This window comes from Tachyglossus aculeatus, chromosome 14, assembly GCF_015852505.1.
Source record: "Tachyglossus aculeatus isolate mTacAcu1 chromosome 14, mTacAcu1.pri, whole genome shotgun sequence".
NCBI lineage: Eukaryota > Metazoa > Chordata > Mammalia > Monotremata > Tachyglossidae > Tachyglossus > Tachyglossus aculeatus.
In genome coordinates, this window is record NC_052079.1 from 43,138,010 (window position 1) to 43,154,404 (window position 16,395).

General features: G+C 42.9%; 1 protein-coding gene across 2 annotated transcripts in view; it reads right to left on the reverse strand.

Moving 5' to 3' along the window:
• The window catches only part of PAH (phenylalanine hydroxylase), a 43,017-nt gene that overhangs the window by 23,181 nt on the left and 3,441 nt on the right, over window positions 1-16,395 (reverse strand). For both annotated transcript variants that reach the window (XM_038756165.1, XM_038756166.1), the window contains exons 2-3: window positions 15,798-15,905; window positions 6,109-6,292 (exon numbers count right to left, since the gene is read on the reverse strand). In XM_038756165.1, coding sequence (XP_038612093.1) covers window positions 6,109-6,292; window positions 15,798-15,905 — 292 coding nt within the window. The remainder of the gene's footprint in view (window positions 1-6,108; window positions 6,293-15,797; window positions 15,906-16,395) is intronic.

Consider the following 16,395-nt stretch of genomic DNA (forward strand, 5'->3'; position numbering starts at 1 on the left):
CCAAGTCTCTTGTATTGTACTCTCCCAAGCACATAATACAGTGCTCCGCACAAAGCTCTCAATAAATGATTGTCTGAATGACGGATGAATTAGCATAGAGAATACAATGCTTGTTCACTACAACATGCATTCATTTCCATAGAAAAATGTAATGATTGTCATAGGAAAATGCTATGAAGGAATCAATCAAAATGCTGACCTTCTATCTCCCAAAGCCCATAAATAAGTGTACCTTATCTGACCTTCTTATTTACTACACAAGTTCATACCTAACATCTTCAGAAAATATTGATCTGGCACTGAAGTTAACATAGAACTTGGCCAGTGGTGGTCTGTGTGATCTTGGGTAAGTTATTTAACTTCTCTGTGCCTCAGTTTCCTTATCTGTAAAATGGGAATCAATAGTAGCATTAGTATACATGAAGGAATGTATGAGAATAAAGGACGCCACAATTGACATGAAAGCACTTCAGAAACACAAAGCACTACTCAAATACTAGTATTATTACTATTACTTACTGTTTTTATTATTACACCAGATACTGGCAGGAAAATATTCTTATAGAAATTCTCAAACTCCCCATCTTCCCACTACTGTAAATGTGTTCTCTCACACAGACCTCAATAAACCCTGCAACTATGAAAAAAGACAAATGGCATTATCCAGTTAATGGGTGTTTAAAATACTTTGTCAAGGCCTAGTCGCTGGCCTTGGCTCGGCAGACAGGCTGACTGCTTGCACTGCAGTTAATGAATTACCACGGTAGATGGGCTCAACACAGACTGAAGGAACAGAGTGGGCAGATCATTAATAAATATTGATTTGTTTCTAACTGAAACTGCAGCATTTATGAGTTTGCCCTGGACACCCAAGTTGTGGTCAAATTAACATGGGGTCAAGTGCTGAATGGGAGACTCAACAGCTATTTATATGTGGGTGACCCAACAGAAGCACTGAGGAGCTGGTGCCCAGAGTCTGCTTTCTGACCATTGGGATGGGGTCATGTACGGGTCTATTAAATTTAGAGAAACTCAAGGCTCATGTTGAGCCCAGTCTAAACAGCCCCAAATGCTCTGGCCAGCCCCAGGGTTTAGTAAACAATGCCCCCATGTAACATCAGCCTCCAGTCTGCCTCAGAAAAGCAATAAATCCTCCATCCCTTTTGCCTGAAATAGAATAATATTTAATTCTCCCTCTTGTGGGCTCCTGGAGGTCTACCAAGAGGCAACGAGTTTCCAGAAACATTAGTGAAGAGATGCTCTGTGTCAGTCTGATCAACTATTTTAACCCAAGACAGAGTTCAGAACAATGAATGACTTCATAGGCCTGGCATCACTGAAGGACACAACTAAATGACTTCCAGACCAGAGACTTCATTTTCTTAAGAACTCCTAATTTGCTATTTAATTTTACTCCACAGACCAGAGTGGAGCTGTGCGATGTGTTCCTGAGTTACACTGGGTCACTTATCCCTAGCTGGCGTGCGGGAGATTGAGACAGAGATGGAAAAAGTGAGAGAATGGGTAAGAGAGGCAGTAGTGGGTCAAGTGGGATTTGTTAAAAACTCAATGTGTGCAACACACCATGATGAACAATCAATCAAATTTATTGAGCGTTTACTGTGTGCAGAGCACTGTACTAAACTCTTGGGAACTACAAGTCGGCAACACATAGAGACAGTCCCTATGCAACAGCGGGCTCACAGTCTAGAAGGGGGAGACAGAGAACAAAACCAAACATACTGACAAAATAAAATAAATAGAATAGATATGTACAAGATAAATAAATAGAGTAATAAATAAATAAAGAACAGCTGGGAAAGTTCAATAGAAGTGAGGTGCTTCCTATTCACTAGGAGCCTACACTCTAATGAGAAGTTTACACCCTTCATTCATTCATTCATTCATTCATTCAATCATAGCATGGTGTAGTGGATAGAGCACGGACCTGGGAGTCAGAAGGTCGTGGGTTCTAATCTCAGCTCCACAAGGTCTGCTGTGTGACCTTGGGCAAGATACTTCACTTCTCTGTTCCTCAGTTACCTCATCTGTAAAATGGGGATTGAACGTGTGTGCCCCATGTGGGATAGGGAATGTGTCCATCCCGATTTGCTTGTATTCACCCAGTGCTTAGTACAGTGTCCGGCACATAGTAAGCACTTAAATACCATGATTACTATTACTATGATTATTACTGTGAGCAAAGCACCGTACTAAGTGCTTGGGAGAGTACAGTACAACAAACTATGATTTACGTAGTCCCTGTGATTTGGGGTTTCTATTATGCTAAGAATAATTATGGTACTTCTTGGGTGCTTATTATGTTCCAGGTACTGTACTAAGTACTGGAGAAGAGCCTACAGCACCCAGTATTCTCAGGCAGTCTCCCATCCAAGTACTAATCAGGCCTGACCCTGTTTAGCTTTTGAGATCAGAGGAGAGTGGGCGTGTTCAGGGTGGTATGGCCAGAGACATGCGCACAGCATACTGCATTTGCAAAATACTTTAAAGTTATGGGTTAGTTGTTTCCTAAAATAACCTTGGGAGCCACAGTCAGCATTTCCTCTTGAACCTTCCTAGCCTCATCCTCCCCATCAAACTTCAGGTATTTCCTGGGCACTCACAGTATGACAGGAAATACCAATGTCGTTAAGGCACCATTCTTGCCTTCTTCTAATTGTTCCTAGTAATAGTGACTATGGACATTCCCAGAGTGGGGTGATTTTGTGCTGGGGTTAGGCAGTAGAGCTCCAATCTTAGAAGCTCAGCCTCCTCAGTTATCTTATTCACCCCCAGCTATTCCTTTGCCCTACCATTTCTCTAAATTCCAGCCTGCCCAGCAATGAAATGATTAATTGCTCCTAGACCATCAGGGCAATAATGCTGAAACTGAAAAACAGAAAAGGAAAAGCGGGCAGTGAAGTGGTAGAAAGACAGGAGCGGGCAGGTGGGAACTGATTTAGCTTTGGTTTTCTACAACAAATTGCTTCTCCGAAGCTTTAGTTTTAAGTTTGGCTTTCCTGAAAGGAACAAACAGAACTGTAAGTTCCCTGAGAGAGAGAGAGTCTTTTTGATCCACACAGGACATACAGTCTCATTATGCCTGGGCCAGCCTGACACCCTGCTGTGACACCTTTAATCACTGGAGCTTAGTGAAACCCACTCCAGTCATTTTCTTTCCGTAATTCAAAACAGAAAACCCTCTTCAAAAATTTGATGTTCATAAATCTCTTTCCAGCCATATTGCTTTGTCTCCTTTTTTCTTGATCGCCGCAATCTGTCTCCACGCAGGAATGTTTTCACCCTCTAAATGTAATGTCATGGAGAAGACTCAAAGGGGAAGGTAAAGGGATTAACCGATTTATTGATGGAAGATATTAATGCTCTTTCATGTTGTTTTGAGGAAGGATTTTAGAACATCAGGAAGGGGAAGAATAGACCCAAAGCATTCAAAGCCCCTCTCATCCGAAATCCTATTAAACTCACATTGGTTTCTCAAGGAGGAATTAGGCATTTATAAGGTTGGGATTTCTGTTTAACATGGCATTGTAATTAACATTCACTTAAGCTGTGTGGGGTGGGGAACTTTCACAATTAAAAGCCTAAAACTTCAATTTTCATCCCTACTTAGGCCCTTGAGCCATTTAATGAACAGTAATGAAGACTAGTTGAGTTTAATTTCCTTTAGGGGTTCAAATGATCCAGTTCAACATGCTGGCCTGCTCCTGTCATCCATCCTTACTCCTTGAATTCTTCCTCGGGCCAAATTTCCATTCAAATCGAGAAAAGCAGCTCTTCAAAGCTAAATTGCAGCAATGGGCCTGATCTGTCAGCTGACTACTCTCTTTCAAGGGCTCCCTAGAAGGGACAGCTTTGGAAAGTCATGGAGAGCTTCCCCAAAGAGAATAAAGGACAGTAACTGTTCCCTATCTAGCTAGCAGTGGCCTACATCATAGCCCAAGGGTACCAACATTCCTAGAGGTGGTGAAAAGAAATCTGTTTTCAATATCTATTCAATTCCAAGCAGATGGTATGTTGCCTGTAAAATAATGTGGAATAATAGGATGTTCTATCTCTGTTTAGGATCAGAAATCTCCCTGTTCACTTCTGAATTTATATAATAGTTACAGAAGTGCCCAGAAAGACATACAAAGTGCCTCCCAACTTGACTCTTTCCTCAGCAGATAAAAGCTGGGCATGCTATTTAATGGCATGTTCGGTCTCTTTGGATTGCTTCAATTTCAGAATTTTCCACAATTTTATAGACTGGGAGATTTAACATCAATGGTATTTACTGAGTGCTTATTGTTTGCCCAGCACTGTACTAAGCCCTTGGGAGAGTACAATACAACAGAGTTAATAGACACGTTCCCTGTCCACAAGGAGCTCACAGTCTAGAGGGGGAGACAGACATTATTATACATATATTACAGATATTCATATAAGTGCTGTGGGTCTGAAGGTAGCATAAAGATCGAGAGTCTAAAGGGTACAGATCCAAGTGTAGATCAACACCATGAAATCTCACTTAGGTCAACAGCAAAGCTTAAGGAAACAAAATAACTTAAAATGTACTCTTAAATGGAAGAACAAACCAATTTTGTACTTACTGGTTCACTTTCTCCTTGGTATTCTGACCAAGGAGAGGATTCTTCCCCACACCATTCCCTTTCACTTCTCAAAATAGCTCCTCCTGGCAAATGTTCCTCTCTACTCTGCCTCTTTCCCCATATCAGCTGAGACAGTCAACTATCTTGCTTTCCTGTGGTGTTTGATTCTTGGGGTGAGGTGATGGAGAACACTATCAGTACAGATAGGGAGGAAATCAATCAAGCAATCAATCGTATTTATTGAGCACTTAGTACATGCAGAGCATTGTAATAAGCACTTGGGAGAGTAATAATATAAGAGAATTGGTAGACACATTCCTTGCCCATAGAGAGCTTACAGTCTAGAGGACGAAAGGTGAATGTAGAAATATGTAAGAAATAAGAATAGTTTTGCTTCAAGTTGTAATCTGTGGGTTTTGACCTGACAGTTTTTCTTTTTAGTGCATCATGCTAACTTTACTCATTTGTTTTTCTCAAGTATCCCACATAACCACTTCCCGAACTACTGTGGAACATCTTAGTAGACTGACTGCTTGTTGCTTGATGCTCCTTTGAGGCAGCCACCTTCTTGTTTTCCTGCTCAATGATCCTTCTGAGGCCACCCAGATTCTATCTGCCTGAGCTGACATAATCACGTTTCCCTTTCTTACTCACTGGCCTGAGGCTTAGGCTTAAACAGGTGCACAAGAAAAGGAAAAGATGCTAGCAATCAGGGAATCAGCCATGGATTTGAAAAAAAGAGAGTGAGATGAGCTGAAGATTGCCCTACCCAAGAATTTTCTGAACCTTGAAACCCTTCTGCCTGATTCAGAGCCCTCCTGCAGCTTCCCCCAAAACATTAGGAAATAGGTCCAAGCTGTCATTCATCTGGGATTCAGTCTCTTTGAACTGATTGTTGCTCAATAAGGGGTCAGGGTTAGAAGAGGAAAAAATAGTGCAATTTAGTTTTCACTTAGCCATTTTAAAATTATATAAGGTTGAGAGTGAGCTCCTTCAGCAGCAGACAAAATTTAAGTTTGCAATGAGAGTGTCTTCCCATTAGAAAATATCTTGACAGATTTTGAGAGCCAGGTGAATAATCTACAAAAACTACCACCATCATCACCACCCTGCTTTGTGAATATTTGTGATAAATATAATGCATCTAAAACCTAAGCCCCCATATAGCTTTTCTCTGAAATTGTGTCTACAAGGAAACTAACAGGCTGAATTTACTGTAGTTCCACAAAAAGAATCCAGTTTCTCCTCAGGATAATGTTAGCCTCTAACCACCAATCATTCAAGGATGAGTAACTGGATTACATTTCACAAGTAGAGTATATGGCCTTTTAGCCACCTGACAATAATAACCGTGAGATAAGATAAATGTGAAAATAACAGGGCTGTGAAAAGAAACAACTTTGCCATGGGAAATAGCAGTAGATTCAAGATGATCAGGCTGTTGGTATTTCATAGCCATTGCTGCCTTAGGCAAAACTCAGGAGTCTCTCTTTCTTACCTGTGTCCTTCTTCTTGTCTCGAGAAAGTTCATGAACAGTGGCACCGATTTCGAGTCTCAGGCTCTTTATGATTTCATCCAGGGCTGGTATGTTCCTGTTATCCAGATTTATGAAGAACTCATATTCGTCTTTATTTAGAAGAGATGGCCTGGATTCAATGTGGGTTAGATTTATATCTTTCTCCTACAAGAAAAGATTGGGAGCATAATCTGTGCTTCTGTAGACTGTGGATAAAGGGGACAGTTATAATCAGAAGTAGAAAAATTAAGAACTGGTCAGTTATTTTACATAGGCTGTTAGAATTATGTACCCCTCTCCTACCTAGTTCACCCGAGCCACAGGAGGAAAATAAAAAAACAAATCCCAGGACCCCACTGCTGATTAAGTACTCCCAATCTTTCCCCTTGCCTGTGCGCCCTCCACAGACAGCAGTGGCACCACGCAGAACTCTAATGGCACCTTACCTGGTCACCTTCTGAGTCTAAGATGAATTCTGCAAAACTTCTTGCCCTGCAGTTTTATCCTGCTGCCAAATGAGGTAACTTAGGAACAGAGAAGTTAAGTGACTTGCACAAGGCCACATGGCAGACAAGTGGCAGAGCTGCAATTAGAACCCACGACCTTCTGACTCCCAGGCTGTTTTACTAGGAATGGCTGTGGTGATGGTGGGCTGCTAGAAAAGAGATTGGCAATCTATGGTTCTTACAAGCCTCCTCAGGTTCTTCTTGGAGAAGGGAATGTGGGTCTCTGAGCTCTAGCCCTTTTGAGGGGAAGAGGGGCCCTCCCTCGTCTTCCCCATGGTCCAACCTTGGGAAGTAGCTGGTGGGCGACCACAGCAAATACCAAGACTGTAGGACATTTTCTTAGTTTCACACTCTCGAGGCAGAGAACTGCATGAATGGGTGATGGCACGATGGGGGCGGTGATGTCTGCCTACCGGGATCCGGAGAGCAGAGAGGCGGACTGGCACGAGTCGAGCAGCAACACAGGAGGGAGGAGCAGTAGCAGCAGGGAAGGCAATGTGGTGGCAGAGCTGTCACCATGCCCTGCTACTACTGCTACCACTCCATCTACTCCATCACATCCAGAGCCCCCATGGAAATGACAGCACAGGATAAGGCAGTAGGGAAGGGGAGGATGTGTTGCGTCAGCTCGGCTTCTGCTCCTTTTGCTCTGGGTAGTTTTTCTATTCCTACTGTTGCTCTCTGTTGGGCTACCACTCCCTGTGCTGCGTGGCTGTTGCGGCTGCCAATAGCCCTGCCACTATGCTGCCTCCTCTGCAGCCATATGGAGGAGAGCAGAAGCAGCAGGGAGCCTAACGGAGATCCCCACACCCGCAGGCCCACATGAATCAGTGCAGTCCATGCTCCTCGTTGCCATCAGCTGGCTGCTAAGGGGCAGGGTGACTCCATCCCTACTGAAGAAGCAGCTTGGCTTAGTGGATAGCCTGGGAGTAAGAAGGAATTGAGTTCTAATCCCGGCCCCACCGCATGTCTATTGTGAGACTTTGGGCAAGTCAATTAACTTCTCAGTTACCTCATCTGTAAAGTGGGGATAAAGACTGTGAGCCCTGTGTGGGGCAGGGACTGTGTCCAATCTGATTAACTTGTATCAACCTCACCACTTAGAACAGTGCTTGGCACATAGGAAGCACTTAACAAGTAACATTATTATTATTATGAAGACAGTATGCTGCTGGGAAACTCACTCTGTGTATGTGTGTGTATATATGTGTATCTCTTGGCTCCAGGCCTTTCTCTCTTCTTCTCCTGTCTTTCCCCTCCCTCTCTTCCCTCACCTGCTCTCTCTGTCGCTGTCTTTCTGGCTTGCCTTCTACCTTAGAAGCCATCTACTGGAGGCCAGCCTTCACCCAAGCCCCCCATCTATTTGAGCTCCTGAAAATACAACAGCCCTAAAGGATGGTGAGAGAAGATTAGGATGGCGTTCCCTTTCTCCCTCCACTCAACTGGTGAGAACCCTTTCTTCTAGAAGCCACCAACACCCTTCCCCTGCAGCAGACTGAGAGCTGCCCTCTGGATTGCTGCCCAAGTTCCCAGTGAAATTGGGGCTGGTTCTGGAGGCCCAACCTGATATCAAATGTGTGACTCATTCCTTTTCCCACAACAATGAATCCATAAAACATGCAAAGGATCAGGTGATTGACCCTAACCCACCACTGGCACCTATGCCAGGACTGCAACTTCGAGGGGGGAAGGAATGGTGTGGAAAGAGGATGGAAAGAAGGGCGCACAGAACCAGTTAAATATGGGGACCAACTAGTGGGTGCTGGTTTGTACCACCCCTCTCTAGGCTGGTTTCACCTAACCTCAACCATCAGTCAAGAGTATTTACTGAGCGCTATGTGCAGAGCAGTCAGCCGTATTTATTGAGCGCTTACTGTGTCGTATTTATTGAGGGCTTACTGTGTGCAGAGCACTGTACTGAGTGCTTGGTAGTGTACAATATAACAGACACATTCCCTGCCCACAATGACCTTGCAGTCTAGAACACTGTGCTAGGCGCTTGGGTGAGAACAATACAACAGAATTAGCGGACACTGCACAGGGAGGCCATTTACCCAGCGCTTTATTATCTTTGAGGCGGGAGAGGCCACGCAATCCTGAAGAAAACACTGCCAGTTTTTTCATAAACCAGTCCCTCTCCAGTCTGTTTGGAGATTGACAGACTAGATTAATTAAATCGGTACTACACTTTCAGTTCCTAATCTTAGCAGTTCTCTCAATTACGACATCACTTAAGCCAAAATCAGTTCTTCCGAAAGGACTTAAGTGGATATTCTGCTATTGGTAGCGGAGCAAACAGAACGAACAGATTTCCGAAAAATCCGCGGAAAAGCCCAGAGCGGGTAGTCACTGAAAGTCATCTTGGAACAACCACTCCCCCTGGTGTCGAGAGTTGGTATTTTTTGCCATTAGGATTCTCTCTCTCAACCCAAATTTGCCATGAAACTGACTTAGATACCCATTACTGGACCCCGTAATATAACATATTGTACCCCTATTAGAAAAACATTGTCCTTCATCTTGCAGAAGATCAGTTACAGGGAGCTACAGCGAGAAGCACTGTGGCTCAGTGGAAAGAGCCCGGGCTTTGGAGTCAGAGGTCATGGGTTCAAATCCCTGCTCCACCAACTGTCTGCTGTGTGACTTTGGGCAAGTCACTTAACTTCTCTGGGCCTCAGTTCCCTCATCTGTAAAATGGGGATGAAGACTGTGAGCCCCACGTGGGGCAACCTGATCACCTTGTAACCTCCCCAGCGCTTATAACAGTGCTTTGCACATAGTAAGCACTTAATAAATGCCATAATCATCATTATTATTATAATTAATAATCATTATTATATTAATATTATATATTATCATTCAGACTTGAGGGTTTACTCTTGAGTAATGCATCCTTGAGATGGGTGTAGTAACCTTTGAAGCTGAGACAGCCCGCCAGGGAGTTCTATTATTATTATTATTATTACTACTACTATTATTGTACTTATTAGCACTTACTATGACAAGCACTGTTCGAAGCACTGGGGTAGATAAAAGTTAATCAGGTTGAACACAGTCCCTTTCCCACATGGGCTCACAGTCTAGGTAGGAAGGACTAGGGTTTAATCCCCAGTTTAAAGATGAAGTAATTGAGGCACAGAGAAGTTAAATGATTTTCCCAATGTCACACAGCAGACATGTGGCAGAGCTGGGATTAGAACTAAAGTCTTCTGACTCCAAGGCCCGTGCTCTTTCCACTAGACCAACGCTGCTTCTCCATGAGCTGCATAAGCGGGTTTTCCTCTCTCCGAGCTTGATTCAAAGCTCATTATTCATCCAATCACATCTCCCCACCCATCCAATCCCCCAACCTTTACTTACACACTTACACACCACCTAAACACTTGGGTACACTCACCCATACCAATCATGTACATCTTATTATATTCTTTAACTTCCTCCTCTCTATAAATTTATTTTCATTTCTGTCTCCCTGCTAGACTCTATGCTCTCTAAGGGTAGGGATAACATTTACTAATTTTATGGTACTCTCCTAAATGCATACTACAGTGTCCTGCACAGAACAGACAGAAGAGAAGAGACCAGAAGTAGTGAAGTCTGGTGGAAAGAATGCAGTCCTGGTAGTCAGAAGACCTAGGTTCTAATCCCACTTGTCTGTTGGGTGACCTTGGGCAAGTCACCTAACTTCTCTATGCCTTGGTTACCACAGCTGTTAAATGGGGATTAAGATTGTGGGTTCCATATGGGACAGGGACTTCGTCCAAACTGATTATCTTGTATCTACCCCAGCCTTAGTACAGTGCCTGGCACGGAGTTAAGGTTTATCAAAAACTATTAACAAATAGGTGCTCAGTAAATACCATTGATTGAGAGCTGTTTCTTTGAGGAAGTTTCCCATTGTTCCTGATTCACTGAGTGACCCAAGCACTGGGCAATGAACCTGGTAATGCTGCCCACATTCAAACAGTGCAAGGGTACAAAGAGACTCAGCCTGTCTCATCACTCTCCGTGGTCCCCGATCCCCTAATAGGGAAGCTAGACCCATAAATAACTACATTTATAAATGCCAATCAGTGAAAAAAGTGTTGTTTCAGCCAATTCTGTCAGGTACCAATCAATGCTATCAAGTGCTTAGTTTTTTGAAGATCACCATACTAAGAACTTGGGAGAGTGCAATTCAGTTGGCAGACACAATCCCTGTCCCCAAAGAGCTTACAGTCTATAAAATTAGAAAGCTGGGGCTGTTGTTCACAAGCATCCCTAGTTCTCCACTGCAAAATATGTGTGTTCAACTTCACCACACAGGTGATTAAATTACTCATTCTTAGGTTGGTAGTTTTAAATATAACTCAGGAAAATTCTCTTTATTTTTGTAATGTCAAGAAGGAAATTTAAAAGAAATACATAACCCCATTAGTCTGGGGTCTGACGAAAGGGAAAAAGAAAAAATGAGGAAGAAACTGCTTACTATTCCATTTCCCCATCCTTTCTCATTGGTGCGCCATCTCAGAATTACAATATAAAGGAATAGGATCTAGTGTTCTGCTCAAATATAAATGAGGTTGATGGATTTATATTTCACTTTCCTTGATCCTGTCTGGGATACTGATCAACGAAGTAGTCACCATTCTCTTAGTCATCATTCTCTTAATAATAGAGAGCATGGCAATATTTATATTTCCATATTTTATATTCTGCAGGATACAGACGTCTCCACACACATCTTCAAATTTCACCTCGAATATCTATAGGTAGCTTCCTATATGGGTCTTCAGGATTATTGCTGTAATAGTTTGTTTCATTTTGAACATTATCTTGTAAGACTCTAAAGGGCAGAGACTTAGTCTTTCACTTCTATAAATTGTAAGCTCCTTGTGTGCAGGGAGCCCATTTACCAGCTTTCAGTACCATGCTCTGCATACAATAAAAGCTCAGTAAATACTATTGATTTACTATATATTAGTAAATCAATGTTAATATTATTTATTGAGAAGCAGTGTGGCTCAGTGGAAAGAGCACGGGCTGGGAAGTCAGAGGTCACGGGCTCTAATTCCAGCTCCACCACTTTTCATTCATTCAATCATATTTATTGAGCACTTACTGTGTGCAGAGCACTGTACTAAGTGCTTGAGAAGTACAAGTTGGCAACATATAGAGAGGGTCCCTACCCAACAGTGGGCTCACAGTCTAGAAGGGGAAGAAAGACAAAACAAAACATGTGGTCAGGTGTCAAGTCATCAGAATAAATAGAAGTAAAGCTAGATGCACATCATTGACAAAATAAATAGGATAGTAAATATATACAAGTAAAATAAATAGAATAATAAATCTGTACAAACATATATATAGGTGCTGTGGGGAGGGGAAGGAGGTAGGGCTTAGGGGATGGGGATGGAGAGAGGAAAAAGGGGGCTCAGTCTGGGAAGGCCTTCTGGAGGAGATGAGCTCTCAGTAGGGCTTTGAAGGTTGTCAGCTGTGTGACTTTGGGCAAGTCTCTTAACTTCTCTGTGCCTCAGTTACCTCATCTGTAAAATGGGGATTGAGACTGTGAGCCCCATGTGGGACAACCTGATTACCTGGTACCCCCCCCAGCACTTAGAACAGTGCTTGGCACATAGTAAGTGCTTAACAAATGCCTTCTAGACTGTGAGCCCATTGTTGGGTAGGGACCATCTCTATATGTTGCCAACTTGTACTTCCCAAGCGCTTAGTACAGTGCTCTGCACACAGTAAACACTCAATAAATACCTCTGATTGATTGATGGGGGCATTTCCCAAGCACTTGGTTCAGTGCTCTGTCCACAATACGTACTCAACAACTGATAATGACGTACTGTTACACAAGTCCAAAACCTGGAGACTCAGTCTAATATTAATATGGTGCTGAGATAGAACATACCAATTCAAACAGGCTACTTCTGTCCATGGCATCATAATCTAGTAGAAAGAGCCCAGGACTGGGTTTTAACTGATCTGGGTTCTAATTCCAACTCCACCTGTTCTGGGACTTTGGTCAAATCGCTCAGCTTCTCTATCAGTTTCCTCATCTGTGAAGTGGGGATTAAATGCCCATTCTACTGTGTCTTATTTGATTATCTTGTATCTCTCCCAGCACTTGGCACAGTGCTTAGCATATAGTAATCCACTAGACTGTAAGATCCTTGAGGGCAGGGATCAAGTCTACTAACTCAACTGTCCTCTCCCAAGCACTTAATACAGTGCTCTGAACAACATAATCACTCAATAAATATTATTGATTGCAAGCACTTAATGAATACCCCAATCATTATTATTACTATTATGTTCATGCCTATGTGTAGGTGATAATGATGATATTTGTTAAGTGCTTACTATGTGCCAGGAACTGTACTGAATCAAAGAGAAAATGTCAGTATGGAAATGTCTTTCCACTGCAGCTGGATAACTGGTATGACTCCTCTGCCTGGTAAGAAGAATGGAAAATGGAACTGATGGCCAGAAAGATAACACTTCCTTTGAAGTTTTATTTGTTAAATAAAGTTTGTTTTCTAAAGCTAAAACAAAACCAAAAAGGCAAGATCATCGTGCTTGGCTCTGAAAGAGCTAACAGTATGATCAAGAGGATTGGTCTCAAAATGACCATTTACGTAGGCTGAACTTCTGCTTTTGTTTGAAAAGAGTATTACTCAAAGAAAAAATTAGCCAATCAGGACATTCTGCAGGGGGAGGCAATATTGCAACAGTGCCTGCTTTTTAGACATAGCCCTCACGTGGGTGTTTGGGTAACTGACTGACAGAGCAGAGAGAGGTAGGGTGGGAAGTTTGTTAGGAGATCCTATCAGTAACTCCACCACCACTGCCCCAGACGCCCCTCGACCCTGGCCATCAGACACCACCCTCTCTTCCTCCAGTAAGGAGTTGTGTTTTTGTTTTGCAGGAAGACTGCTTATCTCATTTGGAATCATTTAACTAGTGGAGAGGCTTCTAACTACCTAGTGGATAGAGTACGGGCCTGGGAATCATCAGGACCTGGGTTCTAATCCTGGCTCTGCCATTTGTCTCCCCTGTGACCCTGGGCAAGTTACTTAACTTCTCTGGTCCTCATTTACCTCATCTGTAAAATGGGGATTAAGACTGTGAGCCCCATGTGGGACAGGGACTCTGTCCAATCTGATTTGTCTGTATCCATCTCAGTGCTTAGTACCGTGTCTGGCACACAGTAAGTGCTTAACAAATACCACTATTATTACTACCTATGTTTCCCCAACTTCTTATCAGGGTCGATCACATTTTCTGCTGTTGCATATGAATGCCTGTGAGTCCCCCTGACTAAGCAGGCTAGCAGCACTTAGCTTTAGAATATTGGTTTGTACTTTTCAAAACCCCTCTCAGGGACCTGGAGAGTTCCCAGTAGTCTACCAGTCTCAACTGCTGGAGGGATAGTCAAGCAGAGACATATCCACTCCGTTGCTAGGTTGGGCAGTGGCTATCAAGTAGAAGGCAATCAGCTGCAAGTCAAAACTTTCCTGTGCTGGGCAGCAGTGACATGGGAGAGAGTCAAGGGTGGAGACACAAGTTTACTGCGTGGAAGCAGGCAATGGTAAACCACTTCTGTATTTTTACCAAATAAACTCTATGGCTATACTACCAGAATGACTGCAGATAGAGGTGGGACGTTCTGGGAGAGATGTGTCCATGGCATCGCTATGGGTCAGTGATGACTCAGCAGCATAAGACAAGACTTTTCAAAAGCAAAAATCCACGGAAGAGGGTAGGTGATGCTGATGTAATAACTTTCAAAGCTGCACCTGCCAATCATTCATTTATCTTTATAAGGTCGAGGTTACTATCAATAAAATGTTTAATATTTAACTAATCCAAATAGGATTTTTTTTTTAAAAAAAGCCATATACATGACCTAGCTTCTTCCCCTTGAGGACTTAGGGTCTAAAGATAGGTTACATAACACACAGATGGTGTACCACACAAACATTTCTGATGTGGTAAAATGTAGTGCCTTTCATTGGTGTAAGCCTGAGCACCCTGTTGGAAAATGAAAGGGGGGGAGGGGTGTATGTATGTGTGTGTGTGCATCCGTGTGCACTTGCATGCGTGACAATATAGCTGTTTTCTTCCTTCTCAGAGACCCCTGGAAGTCTATGCAATACAAAACTCAGATACATCATCTGCAGCTCTGGGAGCTTTACACCCCAGATGCCATGCACCCTGAGAAGCTTCTCCCAGATGCCAAGCCTCATGGGGACTTTTCCAACCGTCTAGGGGAAGCAGACCAACTTGCTCCAAAGAGAGAGCAAGGAGGCTTGAAGGTGTTCTTCCTTGGAACACATGGGATTCTCTTAATAGAAGCAAGGATACAGAACAAAGCCATGCATGGGGATTTTTTTAAGTAATATCATGATACTGTACTTTCCCAAAGGCTTAGTACAGTGCTCTGCACACACGAAGAGCTCAATAAATGACTGATTTGTGATCTTTGTCTTCTAACCTGTATTTCTCTCAGAATTCCTTCTGTCATTTCCTCAAAATAGCATTTGGACAGAGGCAAAGGAGAAAGGTACCAGATGATTAACACTCCAATGTCAAAACAAATTTCACTTCTTATTCTGAAGAAGTATTAGTCTTATAGGCAACACCTATTTTTTCTTTTTGGTTGTCTTCTTAAAAAAGATAATATTTGTTAAGTGCTTATTATGTGCTAAGCACTGTTTTAAGCACTGGGGTAGATACTAAAGTAATCAGATTGGACACAGACCCTGTTCCACATGGTGCTCACAGTCTTAATCCCCATTTTATAGATGAGAGAACGGAGGCACAGAGGAGTTAAGTGACTTGCTCAAGATCACACAGCAGACAAGTGGTGGGGCCAAGATTAGAACCCACATCCTCTGACTCCCAAGCCCATGCTCTTGCCACTAGGCCATGCTGCTTCTCAAACTTACCTCACTCCCTGTTGGGGAATCAAACCCCAGTCTTCCACCTGACAGGTGGGGATACTCACCACTGTACGAATGAGGAGCAGAGCCTGAGAAATTCAACTGGAGGAGGGTTTTTTCTTGGCTTTGCAAGGAGCAAATATATTTTTAAAATAAAGGACTACTTTTGAAACAGGTTAAATGCTATTCAGAGTTTTCCACTATTTTAGTGGCAGAAATGAATGTTCTTACCTCAAACAAGCATAAGACTTTAGCTAATGCTCCTACTTCTTCTTTGAGAGAGAAAATCAGGGAGATGGCACCATTTTTGCTTGAGTTATCTTCAATGTAACTTGTCTCCTAGAGGTCAAAAGAAACACAATTAATCATTTTTCCCCAAATCAGTTTTCCACCTTGTTGGGTGCCGAGTGCTTAAATATGTTTCTTTTCTTTACCCTTGAATCTTTTCCCCTGGGCTAATACAATACCAAAGCTATGCCTTGCCTTCCCATCCCCAGGAGGCTCAAGTTCTGGACCAGGAGAGTGAGTTTGACTTGGGTTGGTGAGGATATTCTTTGATTGTCCTTAAGCCAAAGGGCCCTCCAGGATGCCAGAGATTGAGGGTCAGAACTAAACCCTGGAGCTCTACCTGTGTTAGAAGCACAGGAGAAACAAGGGCTGGATCCAAACAGGGCAGCTAAATGCAATTTGAATAAGTGGCAGCATAATGGTAATACTACATCTGTTTATTTGGATTTCAATGATGCTTTCATCTGGAAAAACAACATGCCTGCAACACCTCCACAAATCCCAGGCATGCCAGGATACCATGAGAAAGGGGTGTATCATA